The sequence below is a fragment of the Bubalus bubalis genome, chromosome 22 (genome assembly GCF_019923935.1).
Source record: "Bubalus bubalis isolate 160015118507 breed Murrah chromosome 22, NDDB_SH_1, whole genome shotgun sequence".
NCBI classification, from domain to species: domain Eukaryota; kingdom Metazoa; phylum Chordata; class Mammalia; order Artiodactyla; family Bovidae; genus Bubalus; species Bubalus bubalis.
In genome coordinates this window covers 26,481,393-26,504,007 of record NC_059178.1, presented here as the reverse complement: position 1 = coordinate 26,504,007, position 22,615 = coordinate 26,481,393, and the positions used below count along the sequence as shown (strand labels likewise).

The 22,615-nt window shown below is 47.5% G+C and overlaps 1 protein-coding gene and 1 long non-coding RNA gene across 3 annotated transcripts; one reads left to right on the top strand and one right to left on the bottom strand.

Moving 5' to 3' along the window:
- Positions 1 to 21: 21 nt before the first annotated feature.
- On the bottom strand, positions 22 to 21,873 carry ENOSF1 (enolase superfamily member 1). 2 transcript variants are annotated; one of them, XM_006079209.4, is made up of 16 exons: positions 21,716 to 21,873; positions 18,735 to 18,843; positions 14,757 to 14,872; positions 12,217 to 12,303; positions 11,845 to 11,871; positions 10,423 to 10,495; positions 10,276 to 10,314; positions 9,785 to 9,867; positions 9,024 to 9,058; positions 6,584 to 6,671; positions 4,644 to 4,778; positions 3,928 to 3,969; positions 2,987 to 3,116; positions 2,644 to 2,743; positions 1,684 to 1,765; positions 22 to 1,078 (listed from the first exon to the last, which is right to left on the bottom strand). In XM_006079209.4, the coding sequence occupies exons 1-16, from the start codon at positions 21,797 to 21,799 to the stop codon at positions 977 to 979; spliced, it is 1,332 nt and encodes a 443-aa protein (XP_006079271.3). In that variant the 5' UTR covers positions 21,800 to 21,873; the 3' UTR covers positions 22 to 976. The 2 variants fall into 2 exon arrangements, with proteins under 2 accessions (XP_006079271.3, XP_044790626.2); XM_044934691.2 differs by lacking the exons at positions 14,757 to 14,872; positions 21,716 to 21,873 and having other exon boundaries at positions 18,735 to 18,812.
- LOC112581419 lies at positions 13,332 to 15,259 on the top strand. Its single transcript, XR_003105977.3, has 2 exons — positions 13,332 to 14,018; positions 14,684 to 15,259. It is a non-coding gene; the product is annotated as an uncharacterized LOC112581419 (long non-coding RNA).
- Positions 21,874 to 22,615: the final 742 nt, after the last annotated feature.

Here is a 22,615-nt window from a genome sequence, read left to right as displayed (position 1 = left end):
GAATAAAGACAGGAAAGAGAATTTATATATATTAATTCAAATTTCATAGTGTTTTTAGGAAAATGGTCAGTGCATTTCAAGAATTATATAGAACTAGTTCCCCAAATCTGAGCAAGCTGGGTAACACCATCAGTCATGTTAATGCCTAGTGTGGTTATGCCTAGTGTGGTTATGAATGTTTAAAGTTTTATATCTTGTTACAATAAATGTTCTGCGTTCATGTTTAAAACTCTGTATTATTTATCTGTGTAGTTCCTGACTAAAGTAGATTAACTGAACCCTCCTAAATAAACACACATGTGCTGTGTTCTGGTTTGGATGTGGCTTAGAGAGGGAATATTTTAGAAATGCTGAGTAAGCTAGTTCACCCTATTTTCATCTAATTCTGGCTTTCTTTATCATTAAAAAACAATGATTATCTAGAATAAAGGTTTTAAGGGTTATAAAAATAGTCTGATACCATTTTACCCTCATTAGCTTCAGCACAGTGTGGATTCTCTCAAAGGCTTACACTGAGCAAGAGAAAGATGCTAAACCACCTCAGGGCTATCAGTGATGTTTTTAAACTTTTGTTGCAGAGCAGATACCGCACAGTGCTGCAGCACTGTTTGTATTATACTGATTTATGACAAGTGTGTTTTTTAAAAAGATTAAGGGAGTATTTCAGCATGCTGCTTGTTTTCAAAGTACAGTTCAATGTCTAGGTATCAGCGTGTGATGAAAAATTTAAGAACATCTTCCTGTACTTTGAATTAATTGGAGCTATTTTTGTCTAAATACTACATAGGAGAATTTTTTCTACTAAAAGAATCAAGTAATAATGATGACTAAGCTGATCCCTGAGGTTAGTATGACTTTTAGCTGAACTTGTCTTGATTGGCAGGATGATTTTTTTTTTTCCTTCTATTTTTGTAAAACCAGACCCAAGAAATCTTAAGCCTTTTCACTTAAAGCAAAAGGTGTCAGAGCTGAGCGCTTAATTCCCTTGAGCAGTTAGGAGCTTCTTCCAGACTTCACCATCTGGATAGCGGTGTCTCTTTACCGAGTCCTCCTTCATTTCTGTTGAATAACCAGCGTCCTATCAAAGACAAAAAATGGAGTTGTCAATAACCTCCCAGAACAAAAGCCATTATTTTACTTACTTCTGCTCCAAGAAATGCTTTTAAGTCTCAGCCAGAGGCAACTGCATTAACATTTTTAAAAATTCAGTTTGTTTGAAATGGGGGAGAGGTGCCCTGCTGCTTCACAGGGTTAGGTAACTAATCACACTTCCTTTGTTAGTTCCACCTCTGCTGGTGAAAATGAGCCCCAATCTCTTGAACAGGAGGGTCAATGAAACAAATAAAAAAAAAAAAAAGGTGCAGTCAAAACCTTTTGCTAACTTGCTAGATGGTGCCTGGTTTTTAGTTCTGTTGCACAGGGCGGGGGGCAAGGAGTGCGTATTTTCAGGTCCAGCTAGTGGGGAAAGGCTGCCGGGAGAGAAGCCTTGTCGGGCTATTTCACCCCAAACCCTGACTTTTGTGCCTGGGGACTTAAGACTAAAGAACCATTTGTTTCTAGATAATGAAAACAGACTCAGAGGAGACCAAGGTTTGTGTCCGGGGGTCTAGCTCTCTAGAACAGTAGGGCGGGGCTGGCAGAGCTTCTGAGGAAGCCTGGGGGTGGGGGGCACTACAGGCTCACCTTTGGAGGCATGTAGGAAGCCTCCCTGATCAGCACAGGATACTTGAAATGTTCATGCAGGTGGTCGACATATTCACACATCCTGGGAGGAAGGAGTCGGGTTGGAGTAAAAATGCCTTCAGTTAGATGGGCTGCTGGGCAGAGGGCCGAACACCACTGAGAGAGATGGACTCGGTCTAGGGGTGGCTGATACCCCATGATTCTAGGCAAACCCTTCAGCCTTTTTCTAATCCCTCAAAACCTGCAGGACCTTTCAAGGTTGGTCGAAACCCACCCCCCTCCTTGGTTCTGTTTTGCAGACCTGAAATGGGGGAGGCAGAAAACCCTAGGAGGGTTTTAAGAGTTTAAAATCTCTCAGGTGTTTTAAAACTCAGCTGAAGAACGAAATATTGCTTTATAGAAGAAGTTCCCGTAGACCCTCCCAGGTCCCTGTAGACAGAGACTCCTCAGTCCTGAACTTGATGTTCACCTTTCCCAGGCATGTCTTCATGCTCTCACTACCTACTCCTAGTGATCTGTCTGAAGTACGATATTTAATTCTGGGAAGAAAGAAAAGCATAGTAAAACCTGTGTGCAGGTGACTGGAAGGAGACTGTCCTAATTTAAAGCTCATCTGGGGCATGTTGAGAAATGAGATGGAACTAAAAGATGCAGCCAGATGATGACGACTCCAGCGTTGGGAAGAGACTGGACAGAGGCAGACAGTATGTGATGAAAGCGAGGCTTTAGAAAGTCAGAAATAGGAGCTGGGTTTTGGGTTTGCATTTGGTTGCAACTCTCCCCCTTCCCCCCCCACCCCCAACTTATGTACCTAGAAAACAGCTACCAGGAAACCACCCTTTAAAAGAAAGAAGACTATATTTAGTGGTGGGTCTCTAAACTGAGTTCTAGGATGTGCCAAGTGGCCAAGGTACTGTGTGGACTGAGAGGCAGTACTGATGGTAACGCCACATCACAGACCTGTCTTGGAGGCTTGCAGAGACAGATATGAAGTCAAATATGATCAGATGCTGCACCAGTTCACAGAGGCCAACTCCCCCGGCGTGCGGGCACACAGGAACTAGAAGTGTAGACAGGTTGCCAGTGAGTGCCAAGGAGGGCAGAGGGGGAGGTATGAAGGGGGAATCTGTGGCTTTTCTTAGTGTCTGCAGGTGATTATATCATTAATATTTAGGACTGAAAATCAAAGATTGCCTGATTAAGCTTGAGTTAGAAAAAAGTCAGCATGGCAACTCCAGAGGGAAGCAGGGTATGTGCTGTGTGGGGAGATGGTGCCTGGTCCGTGGCCCCATGGCACCCTTACTTTCAAACTTCTTGGCCATCAGCAACACTGAGAGGTTCTCGTTGACACTTCCCAGCCTGCAGCTGTCAATCTGCAGAAACTTCAGGGCTTTCGCCTGTAGGAGTTGCTTAAATATCACTCTATTGTGGCACTGGAAAGAGAATTAAAACACACCAACAGGAGAGTCAGCCCTCACCTTCAGGGTCTATGAACCTGGTACCGTGCCCACTCCAAAGTCACTCGACAGTGGCCTCCTGGGAGCCTGGACTGTATGCATTCTTTGTCCTCAGTGGGCGTGAGGCGAGCCCTGAGAGGCAGGAGGGGACCTCCTGCTCACCTCATTACAAGTCTGCTGGCAGAAGTAAGTATGTGTGTGTGTCTCATGTAAAAGACCGTAAGACTGTGTGTGTCAGTCTCTTGTGTGTCGCATAAAAGACCATCTATCAGGGCGTGACCGCCACAGGCACTGGTAAGTGGAAGCAGCAGCATCGGGATGAGATACGGGGACCGCGGTGAGCAGGTGACCCAGGTGACGAACAGACACAGGGCGGAAGAGCGCGGCTCCCTTGGCCAGGAGAGCCAAGAACCCGCCCATCACACAGCGCTGCTCGTGGGCAGTCTGTCGCGGGTTTTCGCAGGCGCTTGTGCTCGCTGACAAGCACAGAGAGGGAACACAGTGTTTAAGTAGTTTTGAGGCTGACTTTCTTAAACGGTGCCTACTAGACCCCTGCAGCTTTAAATTGCTGCCTTGTAAATTCTGATGAGATGCTTTGAAAAAGATCAGTGACCTGAGTCACAGGAATTGTAGAAGAATCTACAAACTCTTGACCATGTCTTGCTGTAAAGTAACCCCATTTCTTAGATGAAGAAAACCTCCCATCGCAGAACACAGGTGGTGTGGCCTCATGGGCAGTGTCCACAGGCAGTGCCAGTGTGTGCCACCCCAAGGAGATGTCTCCTACCTGTTCTCCTGTGGCCACGCCGATGCCCAAGGGGGCCAGTGCCTGTGAATACAAGGCAACCTGATGTCACTTTCCTGTTTTTGAACTGACACTCCTAATGTTTGAAAATATTTTGGGGCTGTTAGCTATTTAGAGCTGAAGAAGGAAAGAGCCCTGCTTTGGAGTTATATGAAGTTTCAGGTGCCGCAAAAGGGGGGCACTGGACCTCCTGGGTCTGATGGCATCACAAGTTCACATCCCACAGCCTGTTCCTCCCCCCAACTCCTTTATAAGTGACCCCCTCTGGCTTCCTAGTCAGTGCTGTGAACCTAGCTAATGGGAGACTCCCTGAGACACAGGATGTTTCTCACATTCTCATGCACGGAGTTCTTCTGACACCTGAAGGGGAGAGAAGCCAAGAGGGCCCTCAGTTTGGGTGGATCTGTCCTGGTTCAAGGGCTCTAGGGGAAACTGAGGGGCAGCGTTCTATGGGTCTGCCTGACCTTGACCTTAGCAAACCTCCACTTTGTTTCAGTCTGGGTGAGTAAAAGATCTGAACATCAGTTAGATTTCTGTATTTACAGAGTACAGGAATCAGGTCTGGTGACCTCTGGGTTGCTGGTAGCCTTTCAACTTTTAGTGATTACTCTCTCTAGGATAAATAGCAGTGCGAGAGGGAACAAGCCCAGGAATCCTAGGGTCTGAGACCACTGCTCTAGCAGCAGCAGTTTCTCTACCTTGGAAATGGCAGCGTGTCCCAGAATGTCGTCAGGGGAGGTGGGCTCCTCAATCCACAGTGGCTTGAACTCGGCCAGCTTTGTCATCCACTCCACGGCCTCGGGCACGTCCCAGCGCTGGTTGGCGTCCATCATCTGAAAGGGGAGAGAGACCCTTCGAGGGGAGGCTTGCCCACTGCTGACCCTGCTGCAGGGCTGTGCCTCCAGGGAGGAAGTGCTGTCTGTTACTCGCGGTCACTCGGTGCCACGACTGTGGGGCCCAGCATGTAACCGAACAAAGGGGCCGCTGAGATGAGCCTGACATGCTGTCTCGGAGATGGCATCACTCGGAGCTGCTGCAAGATCCAGAAGTGCCCTGGGCTGGGCCCAGAAGTGCTGGCTGGCTCTGAAGCTCCAGCCTGATCTGCATTTGTGCATGGATGCTCAGTCATGTCTGACTCTGTGACCCCATGTAGCCAACCGGGCTCCTCTATCCATGGGATTTCCCAGGCGAGAATACAGGAGTGCGTTGCCATTTCCTCCAGGGGATCTTCCTGAGCCAAGGATTGAACTCATGTCTCCTGCATTGGCAGGCAGATTCTTTACCACTTTGCCACCTGGGAAGCCCAGCCTGCATTTAGAAACCACCAAATTACATTTGTCTTGCAAGGTTCATAGTTTGTAGGAACTATTTCATCACATTCTGAATCACAGTTAACGCTGAGTTTGTTCTCAATGGTCTCTTGCTATTGTCTACTCTGGTTGGCACGATAATAAATAACCCCAACTGTATCATTAATTCAGCACCTACTGCACAGGCGTTTTACGGATCCTGTCCCATTTAATGTCATAGTAACTCTTTATGAGGCAGTTCATATTAACCCATGCTACAGACAGGAAAGCTGACATGCAAAGGAGTAACTTGCAATAAATCAAGTAAATGATGATTTCAAGTCTAGGCCTCTGGAAGCCAGGTGCTGAGTGTGCAGAGGTAAGAAAGGGCTTCTCCATCTCTGACATCATCATGCTTGGCCAAGTCAGACCCAGAGACGGCTTTCTCTGGTAGAATGTGCTGAGTGGTACACCCAGAATCGATCTGTGTCATAAATTATTTAGATGAGGATGACCTCAGAAGACAAAAGTAGTGTTAATTCATATACAAATAATGGAGCTTTTGATCCTAGGTCAAGGACTCAAACTTCTATTTTAATATATGAAACATGCTTCCAAAACAATTTAAGACTATATCTTATTGTGACTTTCTTTAAGGAAAATATTTTACATGTAATAAGAAACAGAAAAATACACAGGAGTGGCTGATTCTTACATTTATCTCACCAAAAGTTCCAGATTCTTGAGCAGTGGCTCCCAGAAACCCACCTACTCAAAGGCAGCCGGGCGGATTTGTTAAGAAGGGGGATTAAATGACTGACACACTGGGGCACCAATGGGAGAACTGTTTGTTCAGGCACAGCCACACTAGCACAGAGGAACAATCTCTAAATTGATCTTACTGAATGGTTCTGCAGAATAAAACATAAAAACTATCCACCCCCTCACTTATGTTTGTTGGTTTTTAGCTGTTTTTAAGATTGGCCTACTCCAAGACCTCAAAGCTGTACCTCTGACATACAGTGTTAAAAATTCCCAATGTTCTTTAATCCTTGCTTGAAGTAGCTTGTTTTGGCCCTAGCCAGAGGCTTCCCAGGTGGCACTAGTAAAGAAACTGCCTGCCAATGCAGGAGACGTAAGAGCGATGGGTTTGATCCCTGGGTCAGGAAGATCCCCTGGAGAAGGAAATGGCAACCCACTCCAGTAATCTTGCCTAGAGAATCCCATGGACGGAGGAGCCTGGTGGGCTACAATCCATGGGGTTGCAAAAAGCTGGACATGATAGAAGCGACACAGCAGAGGCCTCGTAAGAGGCTGCTTGCTTCTCAGCGGCTGGGGAGGGTACTTACCAGTGTCTTCTCAGGCCCAATCATGTTTCTGATGAGTCGGCATCTACGGATGTCATCCTGGAGATCGGCACCAACTTTTACCTTAAACCTGTAACATAAATTTCATCTCATAATTTAGACCTGTTCACTGACTCAGTGAAGACATTTGGATTTTCTTTAGAAGTGACTGTTTCAGTAATTCTTCCAGTAAACTCTTGCCCTTTCCCAATCAATGTTCAGACAAGCCACTCAAAAATAACCCTGTAAGCATCTCTAAAGAGAGATGCTCAGTATCAGGGCAGTAATTCTAAATGACCTGCTGACCTCAAGTCCAGGAGTGGACAGAGCACTAGAACTTTAATAACATGACGGGTTTTGCTGTGCCATGGAAGGGAATTAAGAACAAGAGGCGTGGTCAGACCTGGTAGGTGAGCCATATTCCTCTCCCCTCGCTCACTAGCTTCTGTCCTGCATGCGGGCATCAGCCTGCTGCTCTGGAGCCTGGATGGCCTGAGGTTCCCTACATTCCACTATGCCCACCCTGTGTGCTGACAAAAAGCCCCTCTTACATCCTCTGCGCTCAGCACCAAACACTGAAGACGACCATCCTGGGTGGAAGCCTCAGGAGGACTCTCTGAGCTCAGGGGCCTAGGAGATCTCTCCTGGGCCTTCTCTGACCCCCAGCGGTCACGTGTCAGCCTCTCCCGGCTACTCAGGAGGAAGAAAGGTGCCGGCACTTATGAGCACCTGCTGCCATCCCCAGCCGTGCTGCTCCTTTTCAGAAACAGCAACTTTGAGGAGAACCATGAAATCTATTATTCCCAGTTTAGAGAGAAAACAAGGTTGAGAGGTTGAGCAATATCCCCATGATCACACAGCAGGTACTCACAGGGAATGGGGAAAAGGCACAATGTAGATTCCAAACCCATCCCATCCCAAGTGTCCTTCCAGTGCCCCACGCTGCCTCCATCAAGTTCTCACTTCCCTAGCCCTTAGCTGAGGAGTCAACAGGAATTCCATGCCTCTCAATGTTTCGTGGGCATGCAAATCACCCAGGGATCTTGTTAAAATGCAGATTTTTGGTACATGCATACAATGGAGTATTACCCAGCCACTAAAAAGAATGAAAAATTACCATTTGAAGCCACATGGATGCACCTAGAGATTGTTATACTGAGTGAAGTCAGACAAAAAATATATCACTTATAAGTGGAATCTAAAAAAGCTACAAATGAACTTATTTATAGAACAGAAGTAGAGTCAATGGATGTAGAAAACAAACATGGTTACCAGGGGGTGGGGGAGGGATAAACTGGGAGATAGGGATTGACAGATACACACTACTATTTATAAAACACATAATGAATAAGGGCCTCCTGTATAGCACAGGGAACTCTACTCAATACTCTGTAATGGCCTATATAGGAAAAGAACCCCCCCAAAAGTGGATATATGTGTATGTGTAACTGATTCACTTTGCTGTACACCTGAAACTAACAACTTTGTAAACCAACTATACTCCAATGAAATATTTTTTTTTAAGTCACACAAAAAATACAGATTTTGATGTAGCAGGTCTGGGTTAAGGCTCAAGATCCTGCATTTTAAGTTAATTGGAGACTTTTTTTAGTCCTTTTTTAGTCCTTATCATTTATCAAGCAACCTACACAAATAATTTTCTTAATCTACCACAGCTGCAGCAGGGCTGGCTGGCGCTCCTGCTCCACAGACCATTCTCGGACCGGCAGGTGGCCAGACTCCTGCAGAAATCCAAGTGACAGGCACACCGCCTACCATGAGCCACATGTATGGACTCGCAGTAGCCAAAGACAACCACAGCTAACCCAGAGGAAACCCCAGGTTGCCCAGGGGTCTGTAACCACACAGCAGGACGGACGAGAAGTGCAGGGGGATAGGCTGGAGAGGAGCTGGCCTGCGGAAGAGGAGGAGCTTGCCTCTTGGGAGAATTCCCAGGAGAATCACCGGGACCAATGGCTGGAAGGTATAGGGGAGTCCAGGGTTCATTACATTGAAGCTCTTCTAACACTCAGAGCCCTTCAACTACACACAGACGCCCTACCAAGCTCAGTGCGTCTGGAAGTTTTCACACAGAAGCTGAATCAACGCTTGGTACTGCAGTAAAGACTGGCTTTCTATTCTGGATCGATGCTTGAAATCAGTGATCTCATTTCACTCTGATGTGCCAGGATTCTAACTAGACTTGTCCTTGGATAAAGCTGGAAATCAGTGGTCTCTTTTGACTCTGATGTTCCAGAATTCTAACTAGGCTCATATCTTATCTTTGGACAAAGGGCCTCAGATGAAACTTCTGCGTCCCAACATGCCAGGCTGCTCCTGGTGAATCCTGACCTCCCTGGTGCCCTTGGCTTCTGGCTCCTCTCTACAACCGGCCTCACTTGCCAACTGCAGAGTCAAGTTCACGATCAGCCAAATGAGTTACCTGGTCCAGCCGTCCTTGAGCGCCTTGCTGCAGAGCTGCGGGGAAAGGGGCAGAGCCATCAACACACACCCTCCCTGGCCTCAGCAGCACCTCAGTCATCTCTGACTCGGCTTCACAAATGCTGTGGCCGCGCCGTGAACCAGAAGAACAACCATGTGTTGTTGAAATTCAGAGCACAAACAGCTTAGCCAACAGAGCAAGGCTGTTTGGTGACTTTCCTTCCTCATCTCTATGGGAACCACTTCATTCATTGTCACAACATCCCTGGTGGGGGGAATGGAGCATCTCTGTCCCTCTTTTTAAAGCTGGGATAGTCTGCAGTGTCCAGAGACCGAGCCGGTGAATGAGTAACAGCCAGAAGCTGGTCCCCCTTCTCTGTCAGCTGCAGGTGAGCACAGGGCGATGAGAAAGGGGAGTGATGCAGCCATGGGCCACCTCTGGTCCTTGAGCATCACACAGGGCAGCGTTCATCAGGATCCTCAAAACCACCCCTGGGACAGCTATCATTTCCCACCTCGCAGTGAGGAAGCCAACGCAGAGCATGGTCAGGGGTCATTCTGCCTGGAGGTGGCTTGCCCATCCACAGCTGAGGGGGGCTCGCCAGGCTACAGAGCCCTGCGTCCACAAGGGAAATGCCTCTCCTTTTATGTGGAGTGTGTCCATGTATCCAGGATGAAGCCTGGAACCCACAATGATTCAGGAAGGCCAAGAGGAAAATGTCACATCTCCTGCTGTCTACAGAAGCCGGTTCCGCAGCCCACCTGCTTCAGCGTGGCGTCAGGGTAGCCCAGCCAGGCGCATGATGTGGTGTAGGCGGGGTAGCCGTGTGCCAGCATTTGCTCCTCTGTGGAAACAAAACCATCTTCAACAGTTTGCACCCGCGGGACCTCCAGCTTTAGAATCATCTGTGGCTGAAGTGCTGCCCATGGAGAATCCAGCTATTCTGCCTGCCCTGTTCATCCTCATCTCCCAGCCCCAAGGATGTCACACTGGGGCCAGGTTACCCTCCGGAAGGCCCCACTGGCCAAGCCTTCCCCTGTCGTGCGGTGTGACCCTAAAGCCAGCCCTGTTCCTGGCAGTGGCCGAGGTGAACCCTGACCTAAGAGGTAACCCCTGGAGGCTGCTGCATCCATACCCAACCATCTGTCTGTGGGGGATGGAGGGCGGGACGTGATGTGAGACCCCCAAGGACAGGGACCTGCAAAGGCGCACAACGAGAGAAAAATAATGAGAGAATTTCCTCACAACCCACCTCGCTCTTTTTTCCCGACCTGACTTTGCCGCAGAATTTCTGGAAAAAATAAAAAGCATCATACGCTTTTAGACAATGAGGCTTTGGGCCTGGCAGCTGCCAGGGCAAAATAGACCAGGAAGCTCCCAGTGTGTGGGGACGACTCACCGCAGGCTTCCTCCTCTGTCAGGACGTCAGTGATGTACCTGAAATCGATGCAGGACACCAGTGTCCGGGGGTCCTGGTGGCGAGACAGCAGGATGGAAAGGCCCATGTCAGTCCACAAGTGGATCTCGGTTCTAAGAATCTGCTTACGCTGGGCCTGGGCTCATTCTGTCCAGGAAAGGCCCTTTGGGCCCCCTCCTCCTCCCACCCTGCTCTCGGGGCTCTGGCCTCCCTGGAGAGGCCCACACTCTCAGCTGGGCCTCTGGCTGAGACCTCCCCCTACCAGTCTAAGTCAGTCTGTTGGGAAGCAGGTTGTACCGTGACCAACAGTACCTACGCCACTGTGATCCTTCACTGTCATCAAAGCCCTTTGAACGTGGAGATTCGGCTTCTTTTAAGACCACTGGCTTTGAAAGAGGGAACAGGATCCAAAAGAATGAAAACTCCACAGCGGGGCAATCTCAGCTGCCTCCTAGTGGTCATCAAATCATTCAATTCTGGGGGCCACCTCTGGCACCTCCCTGGAGAGGCCAGCCTAGAGCCTGCAGGGGGCCCAAGAGGTCCATGCCCATCCTTCAGGTGATGCCCCCATGCCACCTGCAACCATGTCAGAAATGATGCGACAGCCTTTCGTTTCCACTTTCCTCCAACAATCTTCAAGGGCACGGTTCTTTGTTTCTCCTTAATTATCAGGCCAAAAAATAACCAGGGCCTTTGTTAACCACCAGATTTTCAATGACCATCCAAGACATTGCCCCGAGGTGGCTGAAGCTCAGAGAGGTTAAGAGGCATGCTGAAGGTCACACAGCCAGCAAGTGATGGAGCCCGGATTGAAAGCCAGGTCTGCCTGGGTCTGATGTTCACTCCCTTTAACCTGCCCAGTTTCCTCCTCCTTGGCAGTGAGATGCTTGTCGCTGGTATCAACGTGTCAAGGAGAAAGGAAAGGGCAGAGGCCTATCCTTAGAATTCACCCTGGGCTCCTTCCTCAAGGGTCTGATCTGCCATTTGCTTCTGATGTCAAAGCGACCAGATAATATCTTAGTAATTACACTTTGGTCTTCAGAGTTTGAAGCACTTTTCTCAACTAGTTTTTGAACCAATTCTGTGGAGTTTCTAGAGAAGTTAGGATTATTCCCTTTTCATAGTCAGGAAACAGAAGCTTGAGAATTTGTATCACACATGGAAGGAAGCACCGGAGTGGGGTAGGTGGGACCCATCAGACACCCCTGCCTGTGTGAGCACAGCTCTCTGCCACCTCAAACACCAGAGAAGGAGTACTGGACCCGACTGCGTGCTGCCTGATCAGCAGCACAGTGACTGATCCAGAGACAATGCTGAATAACGTATCCACTGATAATCGAAGGGCATGGAATCCATGAGATCCATTTCATTTACGGAAAACAGAGTATTAAAGAATTTACTTACCATGTCAACAAGTAACTTCCACAGAGGCTTGAAGAAAAGAAAAGATTTGTAAAACATGTGTGAGGCACCCACGTGCTTTCCAACAATAAATGTGCTAGTGGAAAATTGCCCCTATCAGACCAATGCCTGCCGGTGCCCCAACCCACTGGCTCCAGCTGGCCCTCACCTCTGTGGTCTGCTTTTCTCAGCCCTTTCTAACCTACTCCGATGATGTCCCAACTGCTGCCAATATCCCTCTGGGCAGACAAGCAATCGAACAATTCTTACGTCCCCTGGGAGCCTGCTGTACATGCTTTTGCTCGCAGAGGGAGTTGTGTTCCTCTGTCATGTGCTGTATGTTCCATGGGGTCAGAGATGCTGCTGGAGGATTACCTTCCCCTCCTGCTTGGCCCACAGGTCCCACACGGCGTTGAGCACGGCTGCCGTGGCCAGATGCACCACACCCTTCTCAGGACCGATCTGGTTAGGAAACAAAACACACCAGCACTTCTTAGAAAAGAAAAGGATCTTTAGGTCTCCTAGTCAGGGACATGCTTCATGAATTAAAAGGCAGCAATGGAAGCTCTGCCCTAATGCTGGGTAAGATTGAAGGTGGGAGGAGAAGGGGACGACAGAGGATGAGATGGCTGGATGGCATCACCAACTCAATGGACATGAGTTTGAGTAAACTCCGGGAGTTGGTGATGGACAGGGAGGCCTGGCGTGCTATGTTCACGGGGTCGCAAAGAGTCAGACATGACTGAGCGACTGAACTTAACCTCACTTGGAGGTTAAGCCCTTCTCCAGTAGTTTGCAACCTATAGAAGATCTGGAAGAACATTACAAAAAACTCCTGTATATTTCCTCTCTCTTTGTATTTACATATATATACATGCACAAACACACATATATATACACAGGTAAATAAAATACATAAGGAACATTTATTTTACTGGGTCACTTGAGAGTAAGTTGTAGATCCCATGCCCCCTTAATCCTAAATACTTCAGAGTATAGTTCCTAAAAACAAGGACATTCTCTCACACAGCCATAGTGCAAAGATCAAATTCAGGGAATATAATATTGATAGAACACTATTATCTATGAAGACAGTCCATAATCAAATTGCACCAACTGTCTCAATAATGTACTTTCTGTTATTCACAAATGGCATTTAGCTGACATGTCACTTTAGTCTCTTTTTATCTGGAGCAAATTTTCTTTTCTAAAAAAATAATTATTAGTATTTTCAAGGACGGCGCTCCTCCAGCTGGGTTATCTGCAGCCCCATCGTGATTAGACTGCGATGCTGCCACTGCATTCCTTTTGCTGTTATCCGGGCTGTTATTGTTTAGGGCTTCTCTAGTGGCCAGATGATAAAGAATCCACCCGTCAATGCAGGCGATGCAGGTTCCATCCCTGGGTCAGGAAGACCCCCTGGAGGAGGAAATGGCAACCCACTCCAGTATCCTTGACTGGGAAATCCCATGGATAGGGGAGCCTGGCGGGCTACAGTCCACGGGGACTCAAAGAGTCGGATAGGACTGAGCACGCACATATTATCTTTTAGTGCTAGGGTAAGTTAGTATCCTTTAGGCTTCTCCACTGTGTGGTTACCATTTCCCTTTCGAAGTAAGGAGATTAACGTTGCCCCTAAGTTTTAGCATCCACTGATTGTTCCTGCCTCAATCAGTTACAGCCATGGTGCTTGCAATATGGTGGTTTTCTAACATTACCATTCCCATTATATTAGTTTGTATTCTGTGGTAATGACAAGCTTTCCTTTGTTGGTTGTTTGCTATCTGAATGGACTCAGGGACTCTTAGGTTATTCAATCATTTATCAACCATGACTACCACATTGCTTTTTTCTTAAAGCAAAGGATATAGTAAGAGTCTTTATTCCAAGTACCAAAATTCAGAAATAAGGAAAACAAGTAAAATGCCAACAGTTAAATATTATGACGTAGTTAAATACCACCTTTATTGAATCGCCCCAGATTCGACCAATGGGAACTCCTTCCAGGGGATGCTTTTAAAGCAAGTTTCACTCAGTTTGCAGAAGTTAAGAATGAAATCCGAGGCAATGTGGACAATGACTTTCTCTGTGCTCAGGAGACTGAACAGTTGGAAGAAGACAGAGCTGATGTCAGGAGACACGGGCAAGGTGTCAGCTACTGGACTGACCTTGAAAAAGTGAGTGTTAGTTGCTCAGTCTTGTCTGATTCTTTGCGACCCCATGGACTTAGCCTGCCAGGCTCCTCTGTCCATGGGATTCTCCAGACAAGAATATAGGAAAGGGTTGTCATTCCTTTCTCCGAGGGATATTTCTGAGCTGGGATTGAACCCAGGTCTCTTGCATTGCAGGCAGATTCTTTACTACTGAGCCAGCAGGAAAACCCTGATCTAACTGTGATAAAATTCTCTCTCTAGAATCTCACTTTTTTCATGCTTCGAACTTAAGGTTCAAATACAGTCCTACACACATAAAGGCGCTCTGGTCTCTCTCTTCTTCTTTTTTTTTTTTTTAGGTCTCCCTCTTCTTAACTTTTGCTCTTCTCTTACGTTTCTGTCCTTAATAACCTCCCCCCACAACTTCAATTCTTCTATTATTTCTCTCTAAAAGGTTCCCATTTGGCACTTTATCTTCTAGGGAGTCTAGACCACTTCTTTCCATTCAGGGAGCAGAGATGAGGTCTGGAAGGGCAGCAATAGCTCTTGGGATCCAAGTATGTTCCGAGTCAAGTCTCACAGAAAGGACTAGATTACCTTAAAATACTGACTGTCCACCTGGTTCAAGCCCTAATTCATCTGACTAAGATGTTTACCTTAATATCTTAAACCTGTCTCTATTTTCACAGTTGTTGCAATCCAAGGACATGAGACTTCAGGAATGCTATTTACAGAATAGTTTCGCAAAGCAAGACACCTTACCCATCTGAGCTGCCCATCACTCGTGAGCTGCCTGTAGAAACCTCTGAAATCCCCAACAATGTCGCCAAGGTCCTTATTCAGCACGTGGGGGGCCAGAGCATTCACAGCACAGACAACTGTGAAAGAGGATACAATTCTTGATTAGTGTTGGTGTGAATAAATTAAGACACGCAAGTACCGCAAACGAAAATGGGCATTTTATGAAGATAATTTTAAATATAAAAGGTACATGCCTTTAAAAATTGCCTCAAATATGTCATCTGTGGTTGTTACAACTAATAAACAGAATAGTTGTTCACCTATATTCAGAGCTTAATTTCTGAACAGAGCAAATCCATTTTGATTGGTTGCCACATGAAAAGAACATAGACCTGAAAGTTTAAAGCATGTTCCCAAATCATTTTCCTGTTCACTTTGTAAAGTGTCCATATGTCAGCTGCAAAACAAAATCTTGCTATTAAATTGTTCCCAAGGAATAATAAGACTGATTTATAGAATTTTGAGAAATGTCTTTTCATCATTGTCAAGTATAGAAGATATCTTGAATTCACAATATAACTATATTAAAGATGAAATGAATTTGAAATTAGCTTAATATTTACATGTAAAATGTTAAAGTACATTAAAAAACTTCATGAACATTAAACTAATTTGAAGGTTAACCTTCATTTGGGTCAGCATTACCATCAATTACTTAGTTTTGGTACTCTCCTTAAATAAGAATTTGTAGTGTTATTTCAGATGAAGAATCAGTTAAAAAAAAACAAAACTGTCTGCAAAGACCCTTCTCCTGTTTACTCAATCTATAAAACACTCTCAGTCTATGTTTAAATGGCCAGAATAATCAACTTAGCCTCAAAGCAATGAATTTATTATAAAAAATGTTGATTGACTTGTTGTTTGGCATAGCCGTTGCTTCAATATTAAAATTTTCACATCACTTCACAGGGTAGTCTCAGAGACACAGTTTTACTTTAGACAGACCTTAGGAGAAAGACATTTTGAAAGTATTTAAACACGTTCACAGGATACGCTTGGCTTCTGCGTGACACAGCCCTCAGGTGATGCTCATACTGAGTATTTAGGGCTGATCCCCACACCTTCCATGTTCTCTAGGGCTCTTGTAACTAGGATGTGGAATGATTCCAGTTCAGACATTTACCCCCTCGAGCTCTGGGAAGACAGAGCCCCCCTCACCCCTTGGTGATTGGTGCTCTTGGATTAGAGACGTGAAGAGTAAGCTGGCAGCTCAGAGAGACCTGTATCAATACCTGCATCAAACCTCCGTCTCACTAAGGAGAGGGTTACACAACAGACTGGTTTGTGTCACAGAGCAAATGCATTTAACGAACCTTGAGGATGAGCCCATCTTTTTTGGCTCCAACAGAAGCACAAACAACACTAATACATTCATCGAGAGGATATGGATTCTCCTCCCTCAGACTGAGTCCACTGAAAGAAGTTTACTAAAATTTGGCGGCTTCCATAGAAACTGGGTTGTGGTGACCTAACTCCAGGCTTCCCTGGTGGCTCAGATGGTAAAGAAACCACCTGCAATGCAGAAGACGCAGGTTCAATCCCTGGGTCCAGAATATCCCCTGGAGGAGGAAATGGCAACCCAATCCAGTATTCTTGCCTGGAAGACCCCACAGACAGAGGAGCCTGGCGGGCTACAGTCCATGGGGTCGCAGAGTCAGCCTGATTCCGGTGTCTGAAAAGATGAGTGGGAAATCTGTCTGGAGAAACTTGGGCCTTGAAGGCAGCTTACTGTTGACTGAAGCCAGGGCTCTCTCCTGTGACTACATCTGCCTAAAACTTTCTGGGATCCTCCTGCCCGGGAGGGACAAGTCAGAAAGGCTACAGAGAACGCGGGTCTGAGCTCTCATGCTGCCAGGAACCCTTATGGCTGGCTATTTAGTCTCTTTAAAAATTCCACTTTTTTCATCTCTCTTTCTTTTCCTTTACAAAAACTATACTGGTCTCATCTATACTTAAAAAAACAAATCAAGCATAACCTCTCCCTCTCTCACACATTAAGGCCCTCTCTTCACGGTAATGAAAGCACTGTTTTCTTAGATTATAAAAGAATGATTAGTTAAGTAGCTGATAAAGGCTGCGGAAGACATGATGAGCTAATGGAATTTTTTTCAACTTTAATTCGAACACCATGTAATGGTTCAGTGAGATGGCAGTGAGTCACCTGAAAAACGCAGCAAGGTCACAATTAAAATGGTTCTGTCATGCTGTGGTCTGAAACAGGAGGAAGCCAACTCCGTCACCGCAAAAGAGCCATTTGTTCCAGGCACAGAGAGATGGGAATTGATTTCTCCTGCCGGAGGTGTCCATAGGGACAAGTGGGGGTGGGGAGGAGTATGGGAGGCCCCCACCCCGTGAACTCAGCAGCACACCTGTACCAGGAAACACAGGCCCTTCACGGCAGGCCCGAGCGAGCACAGTTCCAAGTCCTGGCTGTTAACAGTGGTTCCGAAGGCTTGTTCCAGAACACGTCTTATAAGCTTGCTGAGTTTGGCACAAACTTTGGGAGCCACCCTGTATGGTTAGAGCTGCATAAAGGTCTCAACCTATACCAGAGAATTAAAATTGCAGGAGAAGCTGAAACATAGCTCTCCAGCCTGCGGGGTCAGTGGTCACTGCCTGGAGAAACATCGACAGTAAATGGTTGACTTAGGGGGTGGGAGTCTGGGAATCAGTGCCCAGGTGCCTCCATCTGCTTGGCCAATTCCTGGTTACCCTTCAAGGCTCATCACAAAGCCTCACCGTTGCTCTGAAGCTGTACTGACCCTCCTGGACAGTTACCGTGTAGTTTGTACTCACTTTAAAACAAATGGTCCTTCTCATACTGCTCTATTGTTTCTTGTACGCCTGTCTCCCTGAGAAGTTCATGCATTCCTGTTCCTTGTACATGGGACTCTGTCCCCTCTCTCTCTCTCTCCTTGTAAAGTCATTCCTGCGGTGCCTGGCAGAACATGTAACACACGGGGGTACACAGGAGGAATCCATGGAAGGCCTGATTGATGGATGACTGGACAGCAACCCTGGGAGGGGTGGGGACAGCCTAATGGCACCCACAGAACGTTCAAGAAAGGTTCCCTTGTCCCACACACACACATCTCTTTTATCTTCTTGATGATATTAAAATCATTCAATCGGTCAAGACTGTTCTACAACTAGGAGAGGGCTGACAGTGCAAATATCCATGAGAGAGGGGTCAAGTCACCATCAAAGTCAGAGAATCTATTTCCTTGTTTCAGCCCCTAAGGACTCAGTGAAATTGATCTGGCAGAGAGGTCTTCTTTTGGTATGTATTGAATTTTGTTCTTTGTGCATGCATAAACCAAATTATGCTTTAAAAAAAAAAAAACAAATAATTTGTACTTAAATGTTCTGCAGGACTAGCTGAACAGCTGTCTGGGTCTGTTTCCTTGTCTCCAAAAATGTGGAGGCTCAAGACCATGGCTGAGCCCTCATCCAGCTCTGAGAAAAGAAAGACCGACTTGTGGCTCAACAAACTGCCTTCACTGTCTGCTTTTCCCGAGTGAGAGCTCTGAAACCGGGCAGGACCTACGGCCTTTGCTGCAAAGAAGGGCAGTGAACTTGAAACCGACTCTGTGTGGAGGATTCACAAAAGCAAGTAGACTCTCTGTGTGCACAACAATGAGCCTTGTTCCATGAACACATGTCTCCCCTCTCAAGCCCCTCAGCTGCTCACCCACTTCAGGTTCTCCCAGCTCGGCAGAGAGAGAGGGACTGAGCTTCAAAGATGTGCCTGCAGTTCTATGGATAACCACAAGGAGAGAAGCCAAATTCTGCTATTTAAAAAATTTCTCCCAGTGAAATAAGCAAACCATCAAACATTGTTTTTTCTCACGGCAAGCAACATATGGAGGCAAATGAGGTCAGAACTGGAATGTTAGTGAAATGAAGGCATCCTAGGGCCTCAAGAGAGGCCCAACTCACCAACTTCAGTGCCTCTTCCCAGAGTGAAGGTAATTCCATAGCCCTTGAGTCCGTCTTCCGCATCCGTCTCCAAGACAACATAGGCTGCTGAGTAGTCAGGGTCTGTGTGCTGCAGAGGAAATGCCCCCCCAAACCCGCAAACGTGAGAAATCCCCAAATAAACCCAGTAATGATGTCACATAAGAGCAGATGCAGTAAGAGCTCCCATCGGAGGAAACCGTTCATGTTCCCCAAAGCAAACACAGGAGCTCTGAATGGACAAAAGGAATGTCTTCCTGAAGGATGGCAGAGGGACCTGGGGTGAGAGAGAAGACCCAGAAATGAGATCTCTGTTTAGCAGAGGGAATTATATTTAGTATTATGTAATAAACTACAATGGAAAAGAAAAAGGTATCGGGAGGTGGTAGGCTAGGCTGGATCTGGGCTCTCTGAAACCTTGGTGAGCGCCTGGAACATTGAAGGCCTGAGTGGTCCACATTTCTTAAAAGGCTGGTAAGAAACAATTCCAAGGACAGAGTAGCCTGGTGGGCTAAGTCCATGGGGTTGCAAAGAGTTGGACACAAGTGAGTGCCTAATACACACACACACACACACGAAATCAGTGGAACCCTTTGCTAGAACAAGTATGGGGAACAGTTTCAGGGCTCCTTCGTGAAAATATCCTACTTGTGACCAGGAAGGCTTGCTGTGCTGGCATGTGGGAGCTGAACTGCTGAATCCAGCATGTGGTGAGAGCTGGGTGGCGGGGCTGGGTGGGATGGGGGCAATCCTGAAAGTCATGGCCATACTGCTGAGAACTGCCACGCAGACTTTCTAGTAAGAAGGCACTCGCGGGGACTTCCCTGGTGGTCCAGTGGTTAAGACTGCACTTCCACTGCGGGGGGCATGAGTTTGAACCCTGGTCGGGGAACTAAGATCGCTATGCCATGGGGTGGCCCCAAAAATAAATAAAATGAAAATGGAGGCACTTGGGAATGAGCACACAACACACACCACATCTCTAGGAGCTAATATACATAAGTATTTATGAGCTTGCAATGCAGGTGTCAGATATAATCTCTCGTGACCCAGATGTCCTAAACCGCTCAGGCCAGAGACAAATTCCATTTCTTATTCTACAGTGAGCCAGCAACCTTAACACTTTACAAATTCAAAGAGGAAAGTCAAGGTTTCAGTTCATCAGCAAGCAGTAATTACAGCCACACCTACTGACAGCCTTCTCTGTGTCAGACTCTCTACACACATCTCATTTACACGGATAAAGCAGATCCTGCTATACTCATTTTATAGGTTAGAAAAACTAGGCCTGGAGAGATTGTGTGGTTTCCCCACAGCTGCTATCCCACAGAGGGGCAGAAGCGGTTGCCCTAAATCAGGTATTTAAATTTTACAAGTCAGCATAACTTCAAACGGATGTTTGGAGATTCACAAAGGACAGCCCAATGGGTGGTTTTTGTCATTTACCATAAAATCATATGGGCTTCCCTGGTAGCTCAACTGGTAGAGAATCCGCCTGCAATGCAGGAGACCCTGGTTCAATTCCTGGGTTAGGAAGATCTGCTGGAGAAGGGATAGACTACCCACTCCAGTATTCTTGGACTTCCCTGGTGACTCGGCTGGTAAAGAATCCGCCTGCGGGAGACCTAGGTTCAATCCCTGGGTTGGGAAGATGCCCTGGAGGAGGGAAAGGGATAGGCTACCCATTCCAGTATTCTGGCCTGGAGAATTCCATGGATAGTAGTACAGCCCATGGGGTCGCAGAGTCAGACACGACTGAGAGACTTTCATTTCATAACATCATATGAGAAAGGACACAAGTGTTTTGAAAATCAGGAATAACCTAATCTCAGAACAAAGGTCTTTTAAATCACTTGAGCACTTTTTAACAAGAGGCCGTTTCAGGTGCACACAGAGAACGTGGAATGTAATGAACATACACAGTGTGGCCTCCACGTTCAAGAGGCAAACATTACAGTGTGAATCGAAGTCCTCGGGTACCAATCCCCCTCAGCTCCCCACCAGTAACAGGTAACCACTACCCTAACAAGGAGGCTTCCCAAATTCATTACATGCAGGGCAACTTTGTTTTTCCCCTGTGGCCAATGGTGAGTGGGCGTGGGGTGGGGGGAGGAGCAATGAGCATCCAAGGCAGGCAGGACTCATATTTGGGAGCCACTGCAGGAGATGTGGGTGTGGAGTGCCCTGCTAACACTCTCAGGGAACAAAAACACCTTTCAGGGCTCACTTGCCTGCATCTCCAAAGGCTGACATCTACCTGACTCTTCACGGTGACACATCCTCTGTACTCATGTTTTCTGGGAACTTCATGGCATCATTGACTCAATGGACAGGACTTTGAGCAAACTTCAGGAGATCTTGAAGGACAGGGATGTCTGGAATGCTGCAGTCCATAGAGTCGCAAAGAGTCGGACACGACTGAGCGACTGAACAATGAACAACATGAGAGCCCCTTTCACATGACCCAACTGCTGTGAGTTTGTCCATCTGGTTTCCAGCCAGCCAGTGACTCCTTCCTTTCACAGATGGGCCCAAGAGGTCCAGAGAGTCAGGGCCTTCTCCTGGCCACACAGCAAGTTGTAGGGGGAGGCAGGGATCACCATCTGAAAACACCCTGTATGCGGGTTTCCTGGGCTCCATTACGGTGGAGGAGCTTGTGCTGTGTTTTAGTGCTTCTCTGGGGGCGCCCCAACAACATCGTTTTGCAAATACGATTCGCATTTCCAACAGAATGTGAATCATAAATATAAAAACAGGAAATACTAAATGCCAGAAAAGAAAGGAACAATAAGAAAAAGAAAAAAACCTAGGAGGATGGGGAGTCTCTAGATACCTTCACTCCACTTACAAAAGCAACGGTTCCAAAGGTGGGAAACCTTCCAAAGGGCCCCCTCCGGGTGCCCCGCGCCTAAGGGGTCCTAGCGTCGGCGGGGCGGGAGGGCACCGGGACGGACAGCGCTTACCATGGCATCCGAGCCGTGGCCCCCGAGTGACGTGGGGAAGCGCACGTCGTGGACCGAGAGCCGGGAGACCCTGCCGTGCACCATGCCCACGCGCGCCGGGGCGCCACCAACTTTGCTGGACCGGACGCGGGCGCGCGGAGAGGGAGGGGCAAGGAGCCGGCGTGGATTGGCCGTGCGTCCAGGGGGCGTGGCCGCACTCGAGAACTCAGGGAAATTGTCAAACTTGGTGGGACTGGAGGGGCCGGCCCGGCTAAGGGTCCCCTGACTCACACGTTTTCCGCGCCAAGTTTCCGCCCAGCAACGGGGGCACTGTTCCCCAAGGCGGATTCGCTCGGCGTCTCCACCCACCCCGCGCCCACTCCCCTCTCCCGTCCCTCCTCCCCCCAGGATCCTGCTCCGCCCAGACTAGAAACTGTCATGTGACCTTACCCGGAGCGGCGTCCCTAGAGGAAGAAACCCGGTCGATTCAGAGTGCGATCGCCTCGCAGCAGATTTGGACCAGCTCCAAATCTGAAGTCAGTCAAGGCTGGCTCAACCAGGATAGCCTTGGGCCAGAAAATCTTGAAATGACCTCAGCCTGTTTGCCATCTGATAAACTGAGGCGGGTGACCACTTATTACATCCTTGCTGATGCAGAAAGCTTTAAATACAGGACCGCTTATCTACCCAGCCCTGCAAGGTAGGCAGGTATTGTCCATTTTACTGAAGAAATGAGATTCAGAGAGTAAGTAATTTGAGAGACTTGCCCGAGGCCACACAGCTAGATAAGTGGCTAAGAGTACTAGCTGCAAACCCAAGGCTCTGTCCTCTGGGTGGCAGGAATTGTGGGCTTCAGAGCTATAGGATCCCTCTGACAACATGGTGAGGGCTACGGACAGCCCCCCACGCCCAAAACCGCAG

What these genes read in the sequence shown, in the direction of transcription:
- ENOSF1 (XM_006079209.4), bottom strand. Translation starts at nt 21,799, where the DNA reads ATGGTGCACGGCAGGGTCTCCCGGCTCTCGGTCCACGACGTGCGCTTC. An exon ending in GGAAGTTACTTGTTGACATG is followed by an intron (nt 10,496 to 11,844) that starts GTAAGTAAATTC and finishes TCTCGCCACCAG; the next exon opens with GACCCCCGGACACTGGTGTC. An exon ending in TTGGGCCTGAGAAGACACTG is followed by an intron (nt 4,779 to 6,583) that starts GTAAGTACCCTC and finishes CTCCCCTTTCAG; the next exon opens with ATGATGGACGCCAACCAGCG.